Source organism: Heteronotia binoei, chromosome 6, assembly GCF_032191835.1.
Source record: "Heteronotia binoei isolate CCM8104 ecotype False Entrance Well chromosome 6, APGP_CSIRO_Hbin_v1, whole genome shotgun sequence".
In the NCBI taxonomy this organism is placed as follows: domain Eukaryota; kingdom Metazoa; phylum Chordata; class Lepidosauria; order Squamata; family Gekkonidae; genus Heteronotia; species Heteronotia binoei.
The window spans coordinates 115,123,737-115,144,750 of record NC_083228.1 but is presented as its reverse complement, the minus strand read 5'-3'; the positions used below and the strand labels follow the sequence as shown (position 1 = coordinate 115,144,750).

The 21,014-nt window shown below is 41.6% G+C and overlaps 1 protein-coding gene across 7 annotated transcripts in view; it reads right to left on the bottom strand.

Annotated features, from left to right (window-relative positions):
• Nucleotides 1–21,014, bottom strand: part of SCHIP1 (schwannomin interacting protein 1) — a 621,980-nt gene that overhangs the window by 50,901 nt on the left and 550,065 nt on the right. Inside the window, exon 1 of one of the 7 annotated variants that reach the window (XM_060242404.1) lies at nucleotides 6,108–6,369. The exons of 5 other annotated variants lie outside the window; for them this stretch is intronic. In XM_060242404.1, coding sequence (XP_060098387.1) covers nucleotides 6,108–6,137 — 30 coding nt within the window. In that variant the 5' untranslated portion in view covers nucleotides 6,138–6,369. Of the gene's footprint in view, nucleotides 1–6,107; nucleotides 6,370–21,014 lie in introns of those variants that run through there. One more of the 7 variants, XM_060242407.1, reaches the window with a different exon arrangement.

The following is a 21,014-nucleotide window of genomic DNA, read 5'->3' as shown; positions in this document are numbered from 1 at the left end:
TGAATGAAACATCTTGTGCTGATGAACAGATGGCTCCCAAAGCTGTACCAGCTGAGAAGTGGGGAGAAGTTAGTGTCAGGGCACAATCTGAGCTCTTCTGCCATAGATTAATGCGTCAGGAGTGCAATTTGTGACTTTAAGCAGAGAACCATGAAGTCATTCTGTATTAATACAAGATCTAATCTTGGGCATGATACATTAGAAATCGATCTAGACTGCTTTAGAAGACGTCCCCAGTTCATACAGTTCTACAATAATATATGTGCCATCCTTTGTAGATCTCTAAAATAAATCAGAGTCAAGTGCAATGTTTTCTACATTTTAGCAATATACTGCATTTAGGAAACTGTGCTTCTATTATTTATTTAATTTAAAACATTGATTAGCTGCCTTTCTACCCTGCAGCACTCAAAATGGCTTGTGATATAAATAAAACAACTGTTATAAGTCACATGAAAGATGACAGTTTAAAATATTGGTTAGAATAGTCAATAAATAAAAACTAAATTAGTCAAATGTAGTCCTCAATAAAACTTTCTTCAGTTGCCTCCTGAAGCTTGAAAGTGAAGGGCCATGCGCATCACCATGGGGAGGCTGTTCCATAACTGTGGTGATGCGACTGAGAAAGCTCTTTCTTTTGTGCCCACCAGACACAATTCTAGGAATCATTCACTTCTCTGCAATAATTTCTTCCCTTAAAAAGCCCAAGAACATAAAAGTATAAGAAGATAGTGAATGTCCATAAATACCAGAAGCACAGATGTGAGGACATGCAAACAATAGAAAATGTTGGGAGTAAAAAATCTCCCACTGGGATCCTCCATTCAATTTTTCAGTTTTGGGACACTAAAAAACCTGCATTGAAATACTTTCTCTTTTGGTATGAGTGACAAGCTTTTAAAGACAAGGTTTTACTTACTCAAAATGAAGGTTCTTAAGTAAGGATCTCAAATATTATATAATGATAATTCCTGTGAATACTGAGGGCATAACATATTTTAGTGATATTGTTAAAATGTGCTGATTCCTCCACTCCAACAAGTAATTGTGTTTCAACATTATAAAGTTTAATTTGATAACAAAATGTACTGCTAGGAACTGCATGAAACAGTTTCTGTTCAAATAAAACTCTTTTATGAGAAAACCTGTGTTTGATGCTCCTGTATTAGTTATGTTTGCAATTTTGCTTGTAAAAAACTAATGCATTTTTGTTTTCTAAATTTCATCAATGTGCCAAATATTTATTTCACTTCATTTATCTCCTCCTTGCCTCCCATATGGAGACCCAAAGTAACTCAAAACATTTTCCATCTCCATTTTATCCTCACTACACCCATGTAAGGTAAGTTTGGCTTAGAGTTTGTGACAATATTATATGTTAAGTATGCCATAAATGATGTGTTTTAGAAGTAAATCAAGAAGTAAAACAAGAAAGTACTGCATGTATTTTGATTTTGCCAAAATTCTCTATTTTTCATAAAAGCAGGGTTTCTCCCTGCCTGTGGATTTGGAAGTTTCCATGTATATCCAGAAGTCCCTATGCTTAGAGTGCTAGAGACTCTCAGCTTATAAGAACATTAAAACCCACTCAATGTAAAGCTTTGAGAAATCATATTTCCATTTGGATGTCATTATTTATGGCCAGATGCTCATATATATTTCAGCGTGGTACAAGAAGATCAGTTTCAGAGCCATGGTGTGTGTCTCTTTTAGATACAGACTGGAGGCAAACAATGTGTGTTAGCCTTTACCCTTTCTTGTAGGTTTCATGGAAGCATGAGGTTAGGCTTCACTAGAAACTAGATTAGATGGACTATATCAGAGGTCCACAACCATTTTCTGTGAGCACTTTCTGAATTTTGGTAACACATGGTGGGCACAATCACAAAATGGCTGTTGCAGGAGATGGAGCCAAACACAAAATGGGTGCTAAAGGAGGTGGAGCCAAACCTACAGTGGAAGTGCAGAGAAGAGTGGTAATTAAAAAAAATACACTGGGAAAGAGGGATGAGAGACTAAACCCAACACTATGGTGGCAGCTGCCACTGAAACAATGTTGCTTTAATCTGCACAACCAAATGGCTCCCTAATAGCCAATCAGAAGTTCCCCTGGACAAGAGCCCCCTGGCTTCACCCACTTTTTACAAACATTTAGGAAACACTTAGGAAAGGTGTTGGAGGGCACCATGAAGCCCAAGGACACAACGCTGAGGAACTCTGGTCTAATTTACCCAGCATTTGTGTATGTTTTGCTTTTTTCCCATAGAAGTGAGGCATTCTGACAGAACCAGCATGGTATAGTGGCTGGAGTTGGGTTCCCCAATCTTTTGGAACCTTTGGAATTCTAACACAAGGTGGTGGGTGCAACTATAAAATGGCTGTCATAGGTGAAGGCAACCACAAAACGTTGGCGAGTGAATTTTCACATAATTCTAATAGTAAATCTCCAATATTTCAGGCAAAAACTCTGTTTAACAGAACCCTTTTAAAATGAACATACTGCTTAAAAATATTCCATGCGATCTCTGTGCGCCCCCCCCCTTCAAATAAAGAGCCCTCATTCTAAATCAAAATCTACATTATTGCCTCCTTCTCTAGATAATTTCTCATGAACACACAATTCAATCAGAATCTATATTCAAAACCCTGCCAGTTCTGCTCCATGGCACAAAAATGGATTTTCAGTCATTTTGCAGCCACTGTACATACCATATACAGCATGTGCAAATCTGCCTCTAAACATATGAGAATAAGAACTTCTTTGCTTGTTTGAGACAAAGGTGCATCTGGTCCAGCACTATTTGGAAGACTTGCTTGCCAAGAGTTCTCTGGATCCTCACAACACATGAAACTTCCTTATATTGAATCAGACCATTGGTCCAGCGAGGTCAGTAATGTCTACTCAGAATGGCAGCCACTCCTCAGGGGTTCTGGCGGAGGTGTTTTACATCACCTACTGCCTCCCCCCCACTTTAACTGGAGATGCCAGAGACTGAAACTGGGACCTTCTGCATGCCAAGTAGATCACTAAGCCACTGCTCCTGACCTAAGTGCACAAACATATGGCATTCCCCAGTTATTTGATCCCAACAATGATCATGGAGGTTCTATTTAGTTATCACAGTTCAATCTCAATGTGCACAACTTTTTTTAACCCAATATATTTCACTGCACTTTGGGATAGTGAGCTCTGTAAGTTCTGTGCATGAAACAGACCTTTCCCTTACATCTGTCCTGACCCTATTGCCCATAAGTTTCACTGGGCAACCCCCCTACATCTACTAGTATGACAGAAAGCAGACAGTCTTTTTCCATCTACATTTTTGGTCTCTGTGCATATAAGAAAAGCCACACAATCAATGGAGGCTGCTATAGCTGCCATGTAGGGCTCTCAAATCTGGATGAACCCTCAGGTCTTCATAATAATCTCTCTAAAAGAAAGTTAATTTGGTGGGGGAGGTGGTACATTCAGTGTATGACACAAACCAGAGCAGTGATAGGGTAAAGAGAAGGGCACAAGTCAGAGCCTACACACTGAGGGGACAGGTGGAGAGCGGTCCAGCTGGATACTGTGATGGCGTTGCTGGGGAAGAGAACCTGTTGACAGCAGCTGCAAAGAGGAGGAAAATGGGATCCCTCCCCAGAGACCTTTCAATCCTGCTCCTCATGTGGCAACTGCCATGTCCCTTAGGGCCAGTTCACTCATCATAGCTTCTAGGTATAGACCTGAGATTTTAAAGATGCATCAAAACAAAAATGTGTGAATGAGACAAAGCACGTGTCTAGAACACATAAGCATTGCACAGGTAGACCTGGAGAACCAAGACTGACTGTAGGTCTTTCTTAAGTACACAAACCTGAGTTTTGCCTCAACTGAAAAGCCAGCCAGGTGGGCATTTTCTAATGAGCGCAGAATACTGAACACCCACAACCTAGAGGTGCCCCTCTTCTAAGTTAAATGAAAAAGAGGCTTCAATGGAGCCTGCAGTATGATGCAAAACAAGAGCATGTATTATTTAACCACAGATGGCACCAGCAGCCGTGGAGCTTGACATTTTCCCATCCCCCCACTGTGAGAAGCCGCCCCGACTGCTTGGCCTGCTGAAATCCAATCATTTCTGGCTTCCCAGTTTGATCCTAAAACCCTCAATTCCATATCACAGAGGGATTAAAAAATGACCTTGAGGTTAATGGGCTTGTGTCAGTTTGCATGTTTTTTTTCTTTGAAGGCATGTTAGTCCAGCCAAAAGGGGGAGTTTAATCATATTCCCCCCTGTAAAATAAAAGACATAACCAATGGCAAATATTTCACACATCGATAGGCAGCATTCACTCGCTGTTATTTCAGAATGTGCATGGAAAGGAATGACCTAACAGTGCAGCTTCAAGCAAACAAAATACTGCAGAAAAATGTTAAAATACTCCAATCTGATCAAGGATCCAGTGTCAGAAAGTGTTTTTGACAGCATCTGAGGCACCTTCATTGAATCACAATTGCCAACTACCTGACTTCCATTTCAAAGGAAACAATGGGTGACCTTTAACCTTCCACAGATTACAAAACGTAGCTCTGGAAGCAAGTATTCCTTCTGACTGTGCTATTTACTGAAACACCAAGAGATGTCAAACCCAACTTGTGCTGTTTGCCAAGTGGCTCTCAGGCTAAGAGATTCAGCAATCCTAACAATGGAGAAAGCACAGCTATAAACATACTGAGATCAGGGGAGGGAGGGAAATCTTAAAACTGCTGCTTGAGTGAATGGGAAATCTGCATGTATATAAAAAACCCACTCCAAACAAAATCTGTACTTCCTCTTTTTCTCAATCTCATCGCCTTCTTGCATTTTCCACCAAACTGATATATTTTGATCTGCAGAAAGACTAAACTGGTATGGCAGTCCCTACTACAAAAACTTTCCCTCTCCCATCTTATTTCATAAGCACACTTTCACTCTTCTAGTGGACACTTTCATTCTTTTTCCAACGACTTGTAAGCCTGAATATTATTTACCCTGTACTCGTATCCTGTTCCTGACTGTACTAAATGTACAGCTTGAAACGGAGTCCTAGAAAAGTGCATCTTACATCATGCTGAAACATACTTTACTGCTAGAAAAGAAAAAAAAACTGTTCTATTTTACAACTATGTATTATTTTAAGAATACAAAATGGTATATCCCTCCCCCATCTTCAGACCAAAACCAAGCAGAATGTAGACTGATACCTGGACTGGAAGACAGTCAACAGAACATTAAATGGAAGAATGCCAGTTTGCAAAACAGCTTGAAACTCAATCTGTTTTGTTTCTTGGGGAGTTTTATGAGACATCACAAAAAGGTGCAGCATTTGTAAAAAAACAAAACAAAAAACCAAGCCCCACAAGGATAAAACACCTTTTAGAACAGAGGCAAGCGATCTTTTGAAACACTGCAGAAAATCCCCCCCCCCTAAAGGACCTGCCATCTCAATACCATAGTACTTAGATTCTCAGAGGCTGTAAACAAAACAGGGGGGGGGGGGCGCGGAGCACACATTTCAATTCCTTTATTCCTTTTGCCTCAATTTACAGGGCTTAGTGAGTGATACCAATGAGTGTAAAAACACCTAGACTGCTATTCACCTTAAATACATCGCTTTCAATTTACAGTTATAACTTCACTGTTATTTCTTGCCTAATACCCCCATCACCTGTTCATTGGTACTACCCAAAATCTATCAGCTTTTAAATTAGTAATAAAAGGTTTCTTTCCCCCCAAAAAAATTCTGTTTTGAAGTGGACTTTAGTGCATATAATGCATGGCTGCTTTCCCTTATCACAAACAGAAACACACACACAGATTTAGCAAAGGGGGATGGGGCTAGTGCTCCACTGGTTTGAAGCAAAGTCAGAACTGTTTTTCTGATCCGTTCACTGTACCAACGACACTGGTGCTTACAAGAGAATAACAACAAAATACAGCCTAATACCCTTCCTCTAGCCAAGAGGCACCTGATACAGCAGAAGCAAAAACGAAGCAACCTGCTGCGTTTCAAAACGGCAGGCCTTTCCTCTTCCCTTCCGAAAAGAATGATGCCGATGATGGGAGAAACCGAGCTTCAATCCTTACCTGATACGAACAGTTTTCCTGGTGTACCATCTCAGTGCATCATACAGAAAGCAGCCACCAAAAAGCCAGGAACATTTACAGGAGCCACACAGTTGAAATGCACAGCATCCGAAGGAGAAGAGAACGCCCTTGCGAGGAGAGAGGCTTCCCGCAGATTAAAATGGATGCTGTTTCTGCTGTTTCAACCTGCGCAATGGCACTGCCTGGGCTAGCGAGGAGCGTAGCAAAGCTCTTCTCCTCTGGGAACGAGCGGGGAGGTTTAATAACGTGGAGCCACGACTGCTCTGGGGGAAAGGGAAAGGGGGTGGGGGGAGCACCCGCTCATCACTAGCACAATCAGCCAATTATACTATAGACGCAAAGAAAAAAAGATAAGTGAGAGGCTGGTGTGACCTTCTGGTGCTTTATGAAGGCAGTTAACTGATGTGGAAACATTCTAGTCCTCATTAAAAAGAAAAGGGGGAAAGGAAGAAGGTAAATCAATAACATTCCCTCAAACCATTGGCATCATTCTCCCTGCAGTCATTTTTCCTGGCAGTGGAGACAATATCATTTGTAAACCTTTACTGGTACAGTTCTAATAACTTCCAAAAAGCCAACAAAGCAAAATTGCGGTATTCTGTTTAGAACACATACTATTATTTTAACCACCACAGAATTAATTAAAATTCATTTGATTTGTTCAGAGAAATAATAATTAGGGGTGTGCACAGGTTTGCCAGCTGTCAATTGGTAAATTCCTGGAGATTTGGGGGTGGAGCTTAGAACATAAGAGAAGCCATGCTGGATCAGGCCAATGGCCCATCCAACACTCTGTGTCACATAGTGGCCATATACACACACACACACACACTGTGGCTAATAGCCACTGATGGACCTCTGCTCCACATTTTTATCCAATCCTCTCTTAAAGCTGGCTATGCTTGTAGCTGCCACCACCTCCTGTGGCAGTTAATTCCACATGTTAATCACCCTTTGGGTGAAGAAGTACTTCCTTCTATCTGTTGGGAAGGGGTAGCGCCTCAGCAGAGTATAATGCCATAAAGATCACCCTTCAAAGCAGCCATTTTCTTCAAGAGAATAAAATTCAGTATGAGATGATTATTCAGTATGAGAAAATCAGAGATGAGATGTAATTTTGGGAGATCTCAAGGCTCAGCTGGAGGCTGGCAATCCTAGGTATGCAACTGGATATTGCTGAATTGATACAAGCTCTGATATTTCCTATAATTGGACAGGCAATATCCAAGATGCTGAAAAACTTTGATATTTCCCAGTGCTGATACTTTTCTCCTAATAAATACTGAGAATATCTGGAATTAGGTCAGGAATCCTTTCACTATTCATAGCTAGTCTGTGGTGCAACAGCCCTTTAAAATTTAAAGGGCCATTGTTTTCAAAGGGCAGATCTGACCTGGATGGAATCAGAATCTGGAACAGAAGAATTACTGAGCCAGTGGACTGGATCCAGCATTAAAGTTCTGCTAACTAAAGGGGATATTTCAGCTTGGCCTCTTAGTTTGTTCAAGGGAGGGGGGTCATCACCACTCTCTCAGGAATAGCAGTTTGTGCTGCAGGAGGATGGGGAAAGCAAGAAAATCCCCTTCATCTGATAGAAATCCTTTCCATCATCATGGGATGAGTAATAATTCAAGACATATATATGTCTTTTAGATGCAAAAAAAGGGGGGAGTTTATATTATATATTTCAGACAGCAGAAGTCACTGTGTGGTGATTTTCTACAATATTTTCAGTATGGTCTAAGGCAACTCCATACTTTTACACATGTTTCCCCAGGAACATCATTGTTTCCATCAGCAAATACATCAAGTGCAGACAACAGACACACAGCTTCCACACAACTGCAACCATGTATCTGGGAACCCCAGGCATCCAGAATGGTGATGTGTGTGTGTGTGTGTGGGGTGTTAAGTGCTGTCAAGCCCGACTTACAGAGTCCGTGTGAATGAATGACCACCCAAAAGTCCTATTGTTAATAGGTCTTGCAAACTGAGGGCCATGGCTTCCTTACTGAGCCAATCCATCTGATGTTGTGGGTCTTCTTCTTTTCTTTCCGCTGCCTTCAGCTTTTCTAGGCATTATTGTCTTTTCCTGTGACTCTTGCCACTGTGACCACAGTATGGTGATGATAGCACTGGGAAACTGAAATGATTTTTCTCACTTGTGGAGGAGCTGGTGCCTAAAGAAATAAATAAAATAACGCTGGCTCCTAAAAACTGGACATCTTCCCCTAGACCTGAATATGTCTTTTGTTTGTTAAGAAGAAAACAACAACTGTATTGTGTGCTGGTTCCCTCCCCCCCCCCTCCCCGAACAGAAGTGCCTTGATTTCAGAAGTCAGCACGCAACCAAATGTCTCTTGCACACGGCTCACTCATTTATTCCAGCACAGGGCACTGGCTGTGCCAGCAAAGGAATACACATGGAATTCTGCTTCCTACACTGATATGGATTGAAATAGCTATACTGCTACAGAAGAAGCAGCTCCATGAACACACTGGCAACCTTGTGATTTAGAAACAGGGCTAGCCTGAGACATTTTTGGCACCTGAAAAGGAACACTCAGGTATGTGAGAGAGGTCATCCCCTGTGATATATACAGATCACTGGAGGTACATAAGTTATGTCTTGTCCTATTCCAGTCTTTAACAACCCAGCTGCATTCACAACCAGTTCCGTTCAAGAGTGCTAGCAGTTTAGATACACACAAGAGCACTCTTGCCAGCACAAAGGGATTATATTCTGCAATGATGATTATGAATAAGGAGCTACATGTTCTACATTAACAAATATACGTCAGATAAGTCCATCTCCAGGCTCTTGAGGAACTGCCAAACCACAGCTGCAACCACAATGTACACAAAGAAGCCTATCCTGTTTTTAAAGGATAGTTTCAGATGGGTACAGGGCTGGCACATGGAAGTAGGCCATGAGGTACGCCCTTTCCCCACACCCCATACCCACCCTGACTTGGCAAAGTCCGGACTTTGCTGAGGCCTCCTGAGGCTCGGGCGGCCTTGGCAAAGTCGGGGGCATGGCAGGCAGTGAGCGTGCTCTGAGCGTGCCTGCTGCCTTCTGGACTTCGCCAAGACCTCCTGAGGGTCGGGTGGCCTCGGCAAAGTTGGGGGGCATGGCAGTGACATCATCAGCGCATGTGTGCATTTAGTCATGGTGGGGGCAGAGAAGTGGGATCTGGCCTTGGGGGTGGGAACCCCTAGCGCCGGGCCTGGGTGGGTAGCTGTGTTGGTCTGAAATAAAAGAGCAAGATTCAGGCCCAGAAGCACCATAAAGACCAACAACATTTCCAAGGTATAAGCTTTCAAGAGTCAAAACTTCCTTTGTCAAATGTCTTTGACTCTTGAAAACCTGTGCTCTGAAGATCCTGTTGGTTTTTTAAGGTGATACTTGAACGTTGCTGCAAGCTCCATTACTTAGAGGTTGATCTTAGGAAGTGCTAGGTGCACATGTAATGTTTCCCATGACCTGATCTCATGGTCACAAGCACTCCTTACTTATCTCTACACATGAATTCCTCCACTACTCCATGGTTTGCTTTCATTATGAGGGCAGTGGTATATCTGCAGTGGTGCTATTTGATTAACGTTAACCACATTTGCTGGTAGCCAGGTTTTCCAAACCGATTTCCAACCCCTGGTTAAGGAGTGGACGTCTGGGTTAATGTTAAACATGGTCAGTGCCAGACAAACTTCTGTGGTGAATTTCTAATTCTGGCATCAAAACAGACAAGGCCCTGGCAGAAAAGTCTCTTGCGACCTCACATCTGGCAGAGGATGGCTTCTGAGGATCATCTAAACCTTGTAGAAAGGTTCACAGGGATTAAGGCAAACAGGTACTATTACTAAGGTTGCCAACTCTGCTTTGGGAAATTCCTAGGATTTTAGGGGTGAATCCTGGGGAGGGAGCTCTCCAGGGATCGGATGTCAATCTAAGACTTCTGTTTCTCTTAAAAAGGTAAAGGTAGTCCCCTGTGCAAGCACCAGTCGTTTCCGACTCTGGGGTGACATTGTATCATGATGTTTTCATGGCAGACTTTTTTTTTTACAGGGTGGTTTGTCATTGCCTTCCCCAGTCATCTACACTTCCCCTCAGCAAGCTGGGTACTCATTCTACCAACCTCGGAAAGATGGAAGGCTAAGTCAACCTTGAGCCGGCTACTTGAACCCAACTTTCTCCAGGATAGAACTCAGATCGTGAGCAAAGAGTTCAGACTGCATTACTGCAGCTTTACCACTCTGTGTCACGGGGCTCTTTCACTTAGACCATGGCATATCATAGAGTCTGCCCTTCAAACCTGCCATTTTCTTGGGGGAAAACTGATCTCTGCAGTGTAGAGATTATTTGTAATTCTGCGACACCTCAAGGTTCTACCTGGAGGTCAGAAACCCAGCTAGCACAGAGCTTTTAAAAATGTTAAGATATGAATGCTATAACTTAGACCTTCCAGCTGTCTTGATGTGTGTTTTGGAACAGTTGAAGTTTCCAGTCTTCCAAAGTAGCCCCAAATAAAAGTACATTATAGCAGTGCAAGCTGGATATAATCAGTACAAGGTTAACTAACCAAATAGTGCCTCGTGAGGGAGGATTACAGCTACTGTACCTGTCAAAGCTCTCACTGCTACAGAAGAGGTCTGTATCTCCATCTGTAAACCGATACCCCAAAGGATACCCACATGCTGCAAACTTATTCCTTAAATGGAACACAATTCCATTTAGAAAAATCTGATTCTGCAAACTCTGATGGCCTTTACTTGATCTCTCATCTGTCACATTTTAATCCCTCTTTTCTTCCAAGGAGTTCAGGGTAGTATGCATAGTTTATAGTATTATTGTCCAGAAGTATTTCAGTCTTAATCTTAACCAAATTAAGCCACAATTTATCCAGCCCAGTACTAATTCCAGACACTGGTTTGGGACATCCCATTGCTTTAACTGACTCAATTTTAAAGAAGAAACACACTCAGGTGTCAGCCACATGAAATCTCAGCCCAAAACTCAAGATAACCTCTCCTAGCTGAAAGAGGCATGGGTGATAACACAGAACCTTCATCCTACATTTGAAGTGCCATGGGAGAAAACAGTTTTCTCCCTATCCCAGCTTATAGAAACAAGACGATAAAAGGAAACTGAACAACTGGAAGACAGTGCCCTTGATATCTATGTCAGTCAGCCTGTGCAGGAGGATACCAGGCATAGTGAATGGTATCAGAAACAACCAAGAGGTTCAGGAGGAGCCAACCTCAATGTAATAAAAGTTCACAAGTTAGAGCAGCTCTGCTGAGTGGCTTTGGTACACACACAATGGTAGCAAAGACAAAGGCAATTTTTTGTTTCATTTGGCATTCCCTTGCTGATCTTCCTTCTTGCTCTTAACTGGTATGTGGGTGTGTATACACACAGAGAAACCTTTTTAAAGCTGATCATTTAACCTGGGATCAGACAACAGCTTCCTGTGCAAAGCATTTCACAAGACATTTCACAAATGGAATTGCTCCTGTTGGCTGCAAGTTAGAGTCTTATCTCAATTGCTCAGACACTGAAATTTTCTATTGTGGTCTGAGGATACATGCAAGCTGCTGAGGAGGGCTGAGAATTGTTTCATCCTCTTAAACAGTCCTGGAAGTCATATATGGCTGTTGGCTAGTTGCAAATAGCGCCTTGTTGGTAAGATGCTTGAAGTTTTCTTGGATGAGACTGAATATTTGGAGTCCAATCTCCATATCAGTTTGGAACTTCCTTGGTCAATATAGTTGACCATCATCAGGATAGAGATGGGGGGTGCAACAGTGTGTGGATTCCACAACTAGGTGGAAAGTCAAGATAAAAAAGCTTGACATAGACTTTTTCTGCACACTTGACTTACTCCTGATTTTCTTGGCAGTCAATCCACAAACACTGGATCTGGTTTGGGCATGGTTTGTTCTGCACATCTGCCCTCCCTATGCATTTTCACAGTTGTGGAGTCAGTTTATTTTCTTCTGTATGTTCCTTAAATAATGAGGATTTTCAAGGGAGTACAGTGTCATCAGTGGTGTCACAGTTTTTTTAAAAGCCTTTAAATATTGATACAGCGATATAGTGTTGTAACAATATTTTAAACAGTTCTCTGAATGCCCAGTTTTCATTTTTTTTAAAAAAATAAGTTTTTAAGTTCCTTCATTTGCCAAGATATGTTACACTATAATTACAACACTACATTGGTATATCAATATTTTTTTTAAAAAAAAATTAAAACTAAAACCACTCATCTTCAGGGAGGTGGAGAGGAGGAGAAGGAATGGTTTGTCAATTATGACAGTCCAATCATTACAAAGTGGGCTAGAAGGTGGGTGGGAGTAGGTGGGCAGAGAAAACCAACAGAAACATTATGCATTAGGAAAAAGCTGACTCAGAAAAGGTTTCCAGAAAAAATGGTTTCAAATTAAAAATAATATATTTTTTAAAAAACCCCAAAAGTGAAGTGGAAACTATAGCCACAAAAATGCATGCAGAAATCAGGAGATAATCCAAAACTGTATGGGGCCAGGACAAAAAAATATATCAAAAAGCTCATGAACGCACACACTTCTCTCTGTCTTTTACTCTGTCTCTTGACACAGTTCAAACATTCAGTGCATACACAAATACATGAAGCTGCTTTATATTACCTCAGAACCTTGGTCCATCAAGCTCACTATCATCTACTGACAAGAAGTGGCTCTCCAGGGCCTCAGGAAGGGGATCTTCTGCTTGATTGTTTTAACTGGAGATGCCAGGGATTGAACCTGGGACCTTGTACATGCAAAGCAGATGTTCAACCACTGAGCTATGGCCCCTCCCCCTCTTAGTGACGGCGCTAAAAACTCCTTCTCTGTATTTGATGCTACATGTGGTCCTGTGTAGAATCCGAACATACTGGGCACACAGGGATCCAGCTATGATTTTCCTTGGCTAGTCAGTGGTGGTGTATAGACTAGAGATGTGAAGGCTCAGAGGTGGTGGTGAGGAAATCTGGAAACTTTCAGAAGAAATCCCCCTCCCTATTTTTTCCCCACAAGGCCTTTCCCCCCAGTTTTCCCAATGGTAAAACTGGAAATTTTGGGGAGTACTTGAAAAAAAAAAATGAAATATTTTATCTTTTAGAATAATTTAAATATTTTTAAAGGCAAGGTGAGAATGCTGCAAAAATATACAGCTTTTAAATACAACATGCATTGCTAAACCTAGAAGGAAACCTCACCTTTATGAGGGCAGCATGCAGGGCTTTCATTGCTTCTGTGACCTTTTTGACCTGACTCTTCCTCCGACCTGACCTTTTTATCTCTCCCTCAAGCCACTATGTAGCGGCCCCGTGGTGCAGAGTGGTAAAGCAGCAGTACTGCAGTACTGTGGTCTGAACTCTCTGCTCACGACCTGAGTTTGATTCCGGCGGAAGCTGGATTCAGGTAGCCTGCCCAAGTTTGACTCAGCCTTCCATCCTTCCGAGGTCGGTAAAATGAGTACCCAGCTTGCTGGGGGGGAAGTGTAAAAGACTGGGGAAGGCAATGGCAAATCACCCCACAAAAAGTCTGCCGTGAAAACGTGAAAGCAACGTCACCCCAAAGTCGGAAACGACTGATGCTTGCACAGGGGACCTTTCCTTCCAAGTCACTATGACTCATATGGCCGCATATTGGGTATCAATAGGGTTTATTGTCCTACCTTGCTTTAGGGGTAAAAGATTTTAAGGAGATGGGGCAGAAACCACAGAAAATGTGGATTTTCTTTGAGGATCTGAGTCCTCTCTAACCACAAAGGCACAGAAGGAAGAAGGTTGCATCTAGTTGGAATTACATCTAGCTGTGCAGATTGTTATTGACACTTTGTGTGACCCTTTTTCATGACCAAATAATATATTTTATGTAACTGAACACAAAGTTTGTGTATTGTTTAACTCCTATTCCCCTGTACTTTTTAATAGCAAAAATTAAAGCATATGGGCTAAGGGAACATAGGGCACAACAGCTTTTGGGTTTCTTTTAAGTCTTGGGTGCATTTGCAATTTTGCTTTTAGAAAATGAAGTCATTTGTAACATTAAAACCCCATAAATATTTCAATTATTGTAATTTTATATACTAAGTAAGTTATAAATTATGTATTTTATATGTTGTTAAAGCAAGGCTTGACAGGACAGCATGTATTGCATGTATTTCTATCCCCCTATCCACCCTTGGCTTCAACATTTCTGGAAAATTTTACATCTCTAGTATAGGCACAGGCCACATGAAGAGATTCAAGCATCCCCTCAACCTTATGTAACCTCTTAATTTTAAGCTAACAACAATGTGGATTTAAATGCATTTGCACTGCATTCCAAAATATTGTTTTTTATCCAAAAGCAACTCCTCTGGAACTTGGGGCTGAGGAGAAGACAGAGAGACTACTTTACAGTTAAAACTATTTACATTTTTTTTAAAAAAATGGCTGGACTTAAAGGGCAGGGGAGAGAGGGAATCTTGTGATATACAATATCCTTATGACAAATAGATATGTCATAAAAATCCTAATGAAATTATCCTTGGCTTCACATATTATTGCTCTATCAACAGCTGAAGTGACTCAGAGTCGTTTCACATCCCACAAATTCCTGATAAGTATAGCTTGAAGCTTTGGCACAGCAGGTGCGAACAGTGAATAACAAGCCACGTAACCACTCCTTGTGTATGAGTGTGTGTGTGTAAGAAGGAGAATGCTGCCAAGAAGACAGTATGATGCTTCTGCTAGAAAACTGGCTGCCTCAAAAATAAGGTCATTGAAGAGAAGCAGCAGCAGCAAAGCTCCGTCCTGGGGTGCTGCCTTTTGTCTAACTGATATTTTAGGTTCAGATGACAGCCGAATTGGTCAGCAGTAGAAGAGCTAGATGTGAGTCCAGTAGCACCTTAGGGACCAGCAAGAATTCTGGGGTGGAAGCCTGCTCAAGATTCAACCATTGGTATCTGAAGGGAACACTAGCTCTCGACAGCATATACCTTGAAAATCTTGTTGGTTTCTAAGGTGCTACTGAACTCGAATCTACACATTTATTTATTTACTTTATTGATAATATGTCATGCTGGCTGAGACTCAAGGTGGATTACAAAACTTAGAACAATGCAGTAGTGACAGTGCAAGACATATAACAAACACTGTAATAAAATTGGATTACAAAGATAGAAAGCAATGCAGTTAAGAATTAGTCCCTGGAATAAGATACTGCTCTATGGGCTATTTAGTTGTGTGTATTAAAACGCTTTTCTCCCACTTGTCCCTGAAAAAGGGATGCAAGGTACAGTAAGGAAAGAGTTTGCTAATAATAATAATAATAATATACTGGATTTATATCCCGCCCTTCACTCTGAATCTCAGAGCGGTCACAATCTCCTTTACCTTCCTCCCCCACAACAAACACCGGGTGAGGTAGGTGGGGCTGAGAGAGCTCTCACAGAAGCTGTTCTTTCAAGGACAACTCCTGCAGTAGTTATGGCTGACCCAAGGCCATTCCAACAGCTGCAAGTGTAGGAGTGAGGAATCATACCCAGTTCTCCCAGATAAAAGAGTCCATATGCTTAACCACTACACCAAACTGGCTCTCTAACTGAGAAATGCCTGTGCAGACAAAGGCACCAAGCTCAGACTGAAGACTGAGTGGTCTGTCAATTACCATCTTGTGAGTTCACAGCTCATATGAGAAATGAACCAGCCACCTTAAGAAGAAGAAGACTGCAGATTTATATCCTGCCCTTCTCTCTGAATCAGAGTCTCATGGTGGCTTCCAATCTCCTTTATCTTCTTCCCCCACAACAGACACCCTGTGAGGTAGGTGGGAGTTGATACAACAGCAGAGGTTGTTGAGATGCACTCCTCCCATCTCCTGAAGTATTGTTGTCCCAGACATGTAGGATGACCTGGGAAGAAATAGGGCCAGAACCTTTTTCTGCTCCATTTACAATATTACATCATGTTTTAATGGCCCCTTACTGGGGAGGGACATGGAATCTCCCACCAAGGAAAAACACTTCAGGAAAGCAGCAGCATGTCCATCTCATTTTCTTTGTTTATGGACCATGACCAAATCAATGGGCTTGTATAGAATAATTACCCTGATCTGTATCGTCCAGGCTAGCTGGATCCTGTCAGATATCAGAAAGTTAAGCAGCGTTATTACTTAAATGGGAGATCTCAGTGGAAGTCCAGGATTGCTCCGGAGAGCTGGGACATGGCAAACATCTCTCTTAGTCTCTTGCTTTGAAAACTCCTATATGTCACCATAAATTGGCTGTGACTTGATGGCATTGTGTGCACACTCAGAGAATAATCATGGTTAATAGAAGATGAGGGAAAGATGTGGAAGCAAAATGTACCCATTACAACAATGACTTGAGAATTCAGGCTTGCAGTCCTGATTGGTAATCATAATTAGCACAACTTAAAAATCCAGCCTTCCATAAAGTTCTCGACCAATAAAGCAAAGTTTAAGAGAAAAGAAGAAGCACAAATAGTGCTCCTCTCTTTCAGTGCATGGATTTTTACAGATACTTTGAATTCCTCAGGCATGCTGAAATGTTCCCTTCAGGCTCAATAGTTACACCCTATCCTGGTATTTCAGGTATTTCTATGACTTAAAACTCTTAATCCTCTAAGCAGCCAAAAAGGGAGAAAGAAGGAATACAATTTCAGTGAATGCAGCTAATGTGTGGCAATTATTAACTACCTTAGGAGTAACTCCACATAAAGGGGCATCAAGAGAAATGCATGATTAAAAAAAATTATCTATGTACTGGGGGCATACCTTTTGCAAGATAGCAGAACACCTGTTCCATTACTGTGAAATTCAAACCTGGGAGAAACTCACAAAGAAACTATAATCCAGTTACCTTAACATATGCAGTTTTCTACTGTAACTTAATTTTAGTTATTAATACCAACTCCAAAAGAACAACCACACAACTAGAAAAGAATGGTTATGAAGAATGCACCATTTAAAAGGGTGAGGGGTTTTTTTGCCATGGGTTCATATAATGTTATTAGTAACATGTGAACTTTGACTCAGATCCACTGGAGTTCTTCTGCAGGTGCAAGAATTTCTGTGCATGGAGAGCAGCTTTTTTGCCTCTCCTCTCCTGAAGCAGCCCAAAATGCCTTCCCCATCCTATTCCTTGGGCACCTGTCTCTCAGGAACAGGATACTGGGGCATTTCAGGGAGGGAGAAGATGAGGAAGTTGCGCTCGATGGGTGGAAATCCTTGCACCTGCAGAAAAACTTGGGTGGATCTATGCCTTCAAATCTCACATGTTCAGTACCAATGGCATCATTAAACAATTTACCAGATATAACTGCTTGTTCTGCACTGCTACAAATGGGGCTTCTGGACAATGCAGAGAATGCAGATTTAGATGGCTTTGCATGCCCTGGTACTGGCTGCTTGACAGAATACAGCTTTAGAATATGGCTGGCAACTGTCTGATGCCCGTGGGCATCCAGAGTTCCTACCATTTTCCAGATGAACATTAGGAGTTAATAAGTTGAAAAACTTTGCAAAGACTGTTTGCCTTGTAGAATGATTTCAGGACCTTTTAGTTAGACAGAAAGAAATATATCTATTTGCATAGTACAAAATAAAAGCAATATCTACTCTGTTTATTTCTCTCAAGCCATAACATGTTCACTATAGCTGTTGCTCACAGTGCCATATTTTAATGCACCTTACAACCATCTCTGCATGAGCTCTACATTTCTAATCTGAAGCCTCTTTTTCCTCTTTGCCATGCTCAAAAGATATGGAGGTATTAAATAGTGTAGCCTTTGATGCCATAACAAATTCAGTTCTCAAAATCCCTGAAAAAGCTTTGCTTGGGGTTTTGCTTGAGTAATTATTAATGTTGACTCCAAGCTAAGTTAAAGAGTGAAGTAATCGCATACACCAAAAAGTCATTAACCCCATGTTTGTTGAAGAGGTGCACATCATGGTTTGCTGCAAGCTTGGATGCAGCTAATTAGACTGTAGTATATGGAGAAAGAATCATGCAAGTGAGCTAGAAACATTTAAAAGGTATGCTACTGCTTGCCATTTAGAATATACTGTTTGCCAATATAATATACATGTGTGCACCTGCGTATGTGTTCTCAGTTGGCTTCTGAGGCTCTGAGCTTCATGTTATTCCCAGTTCTAAAGGTCACTAGTAGTTCAGTGGTTTGGGTTGGAGAGAGAAATTGACCTTATATTTTACTACGAGTACTTTCAAAGCTTATTTCATGTGGAAGAAGCAGAAAAATCACTGCATGGGCTCTTGCTCCATAGTGCATGAAGGACTGCTGTGTGAGATCCATGTGAGATCCAGTCAAACTTAATTACAGTTTAAATCACCTTGCAAGAAATAGCTTCTGTTCTGAAGTGGGAAAACGGTTGTTTCATTATTACTTATTTACTTCATTTATACCCTTTCTTCCCAAAGCAGCTTACACCATTCTTCTCTCCCCATTTTATCTTCACAGCAACCCTGCGGGCTAATTTAGGCTGAAAGTGTGGGGGGCCCAAGGTCACCTAGCAAGCTCCCAATGAAGACTGGGGATTTGAACCTGGGTCTCCTGACACTTTAACCTCTATGCCAGGGGTGTCCAAACCTGCTTAATGTAAGAGCCACAAAGAACAAGCATTAGATGCTGGAGAGCCACAAGACTTGAACAAATACTACACACATGTTTTTATTAAAAATCTTAATATTGGACTCAGTGGCGCAACTACCTCTTTCCCTGCTCTAGGGAGAAGAGCTTGCAAGCCTGCCTATTTCCTCCTCTTTCCCTGCTTCACACATGGTGGAAATAGTTGCCTACATATGGGTCAACACTCAGAGGCTGACTGACGTCCTGATGCTATGTACACTTACTCAAGAGTAAGTCTCAACCTCCAGGAGCTGCACAATATGTGTGAAAGAGCCACATGTGGCTCCCAAGCTGCAGTTTGGCCACCCCTGCACTATACCATGCTGGCTCTTGTGGGTTTCCCGCTCTCTCCCTCCTTATATGTAGCTCAGAATTTAACCATTCCTGATTGCTGATGAACTGATTTGTTGCAATCCAGGTTGACAGGCAAGGGAACAAGCCACAGGGTGTCATGATATAAAAGCAAACAAAAAACCAACACAATGACAAATGGTAATCTTCTACCAGGCAGTCTTCAATTTCCGAACTGCATGTAAGTGGCAGAAGGAGAGGAATTACATCAGATCAGGGACAAAGCACAGTATGTCCTTGTGGCTTCCTCTATACCTTGATGAATACTGTGTTATCATTGTAGCATTCCAATCATTAGCAAGAGGACTTGGCTTGTCCATGCAGGACAATCCCACTGGGAATGATTGCTATAGCCTGCAGGGGTGGCCAATGGTAGCTCTCCAGATGTTTTTTGCCTACAACTCCCATCAGCCCCAGCCAGCATGGCCAGTGGCTGGGGCTGATGGGAGTTGTAGGCAAAAAACATCTGGAGAGCTACCGTTGGCCACCCCTGTGATAGTGCCACAATGGCACGTTATCCAAAGGTGCATAGATGCAGCCTATGCCTGAACACAACCAAAGCATCCTGGATAAATGGGTGAGTTTTCTGTAGTGCACATCCATGCTTTCTGCTAGCTTTTGAAGAAGGATTTTAAACCTACATCTTCACAAATCTTCAAAGCACAAAATAATATTTTCCCCCTGCTTCTCATATTTGAGTATGTGACTTCAACTATTCTAACCCTAGTTGTAACTAGGTTTTACTCAGCAGGCCTGTTGACAACAGCGGAATTCATGTCCAAATAAATACATTTAGGATTGCAGCCTTATGCTGAATAAATCACTTTGAAGAACCTTTGTGGAAGCTTGCTGTATAAGTCCAGAATACTTTTCAAGCTCCTAAAGGATTCTTTTATTACCAAGTAAGAAGAGTATATTTCAGTATCCCTTAAAAAAAAAGGAATTCATCTCGAGTCTTGTGGATATATAAAGCATAAAGCTATTCTCCCACTTTCAGTGTTACCTGTTGCCAGGGAATATACAAGTAAATCATAAGCAGAAGAAGAATATATTAGGTATAGAATTCCTTGAAAAGTGAACACACTGCCTCTTTTTTAATCAATAGCTCTCTTTTGATGTTTGTGGAAACTCTAGCCTCTGGCAAAGACAATAAAGCATGATTTAAAATGGGCAAGTTTGCACAGCAAGATGTAACATGTCATTTGTGCAAGAGTGCTGTAATTACTTTTGGTCTCTGACATGACCAGCCAGTGACTAAAGTTTCCTGCATTTAGGAAAGGATAATGTGTGAGGAAAGAAGGAAGGAGGGAAATTAATATTTAATGTTAATTGTCCACTTAAAGGTTCTTATTTGAATTAACACCATGCCCAGTACTGCCATGTACATTACACCAACCCACAAGCCACCTATAACAGAGCCCAACAATTCAGTGGTTCTATGCATGCAAAATGACTGCAAGCTGTGGACATGTGATACAGCTTGACGGTAGACCAGGAATTTTGTGTGCAGAATGACTCAAGTTCAACTTCTGAGATCCTCCTTTAAAGGACTTAAGGTGGCAGGTGTTGAGAAAGGCCTTACTTTGACCAAGAAGCAGTTGTCAGCCAGAGGGGAGAAATTTGAACCCTGGCCAATGGCTCAGCATGAGGCAGTTTTAAATGTACAGACAAAGCTCAGTGCTATATCAAAGGGTTTGTAGAGCCTATGGTCTACCTCTGTTACACAGGTCTCACTCAAGTAGGAACCTGATTACAGTATCCCTGTCATGTGAAGAGATCACTGTATTCTTATTATCTATGTCCCCTTACACCAACATCGATTAAAAACAATCAATGGACCACAAGGCCAGCAGGACTT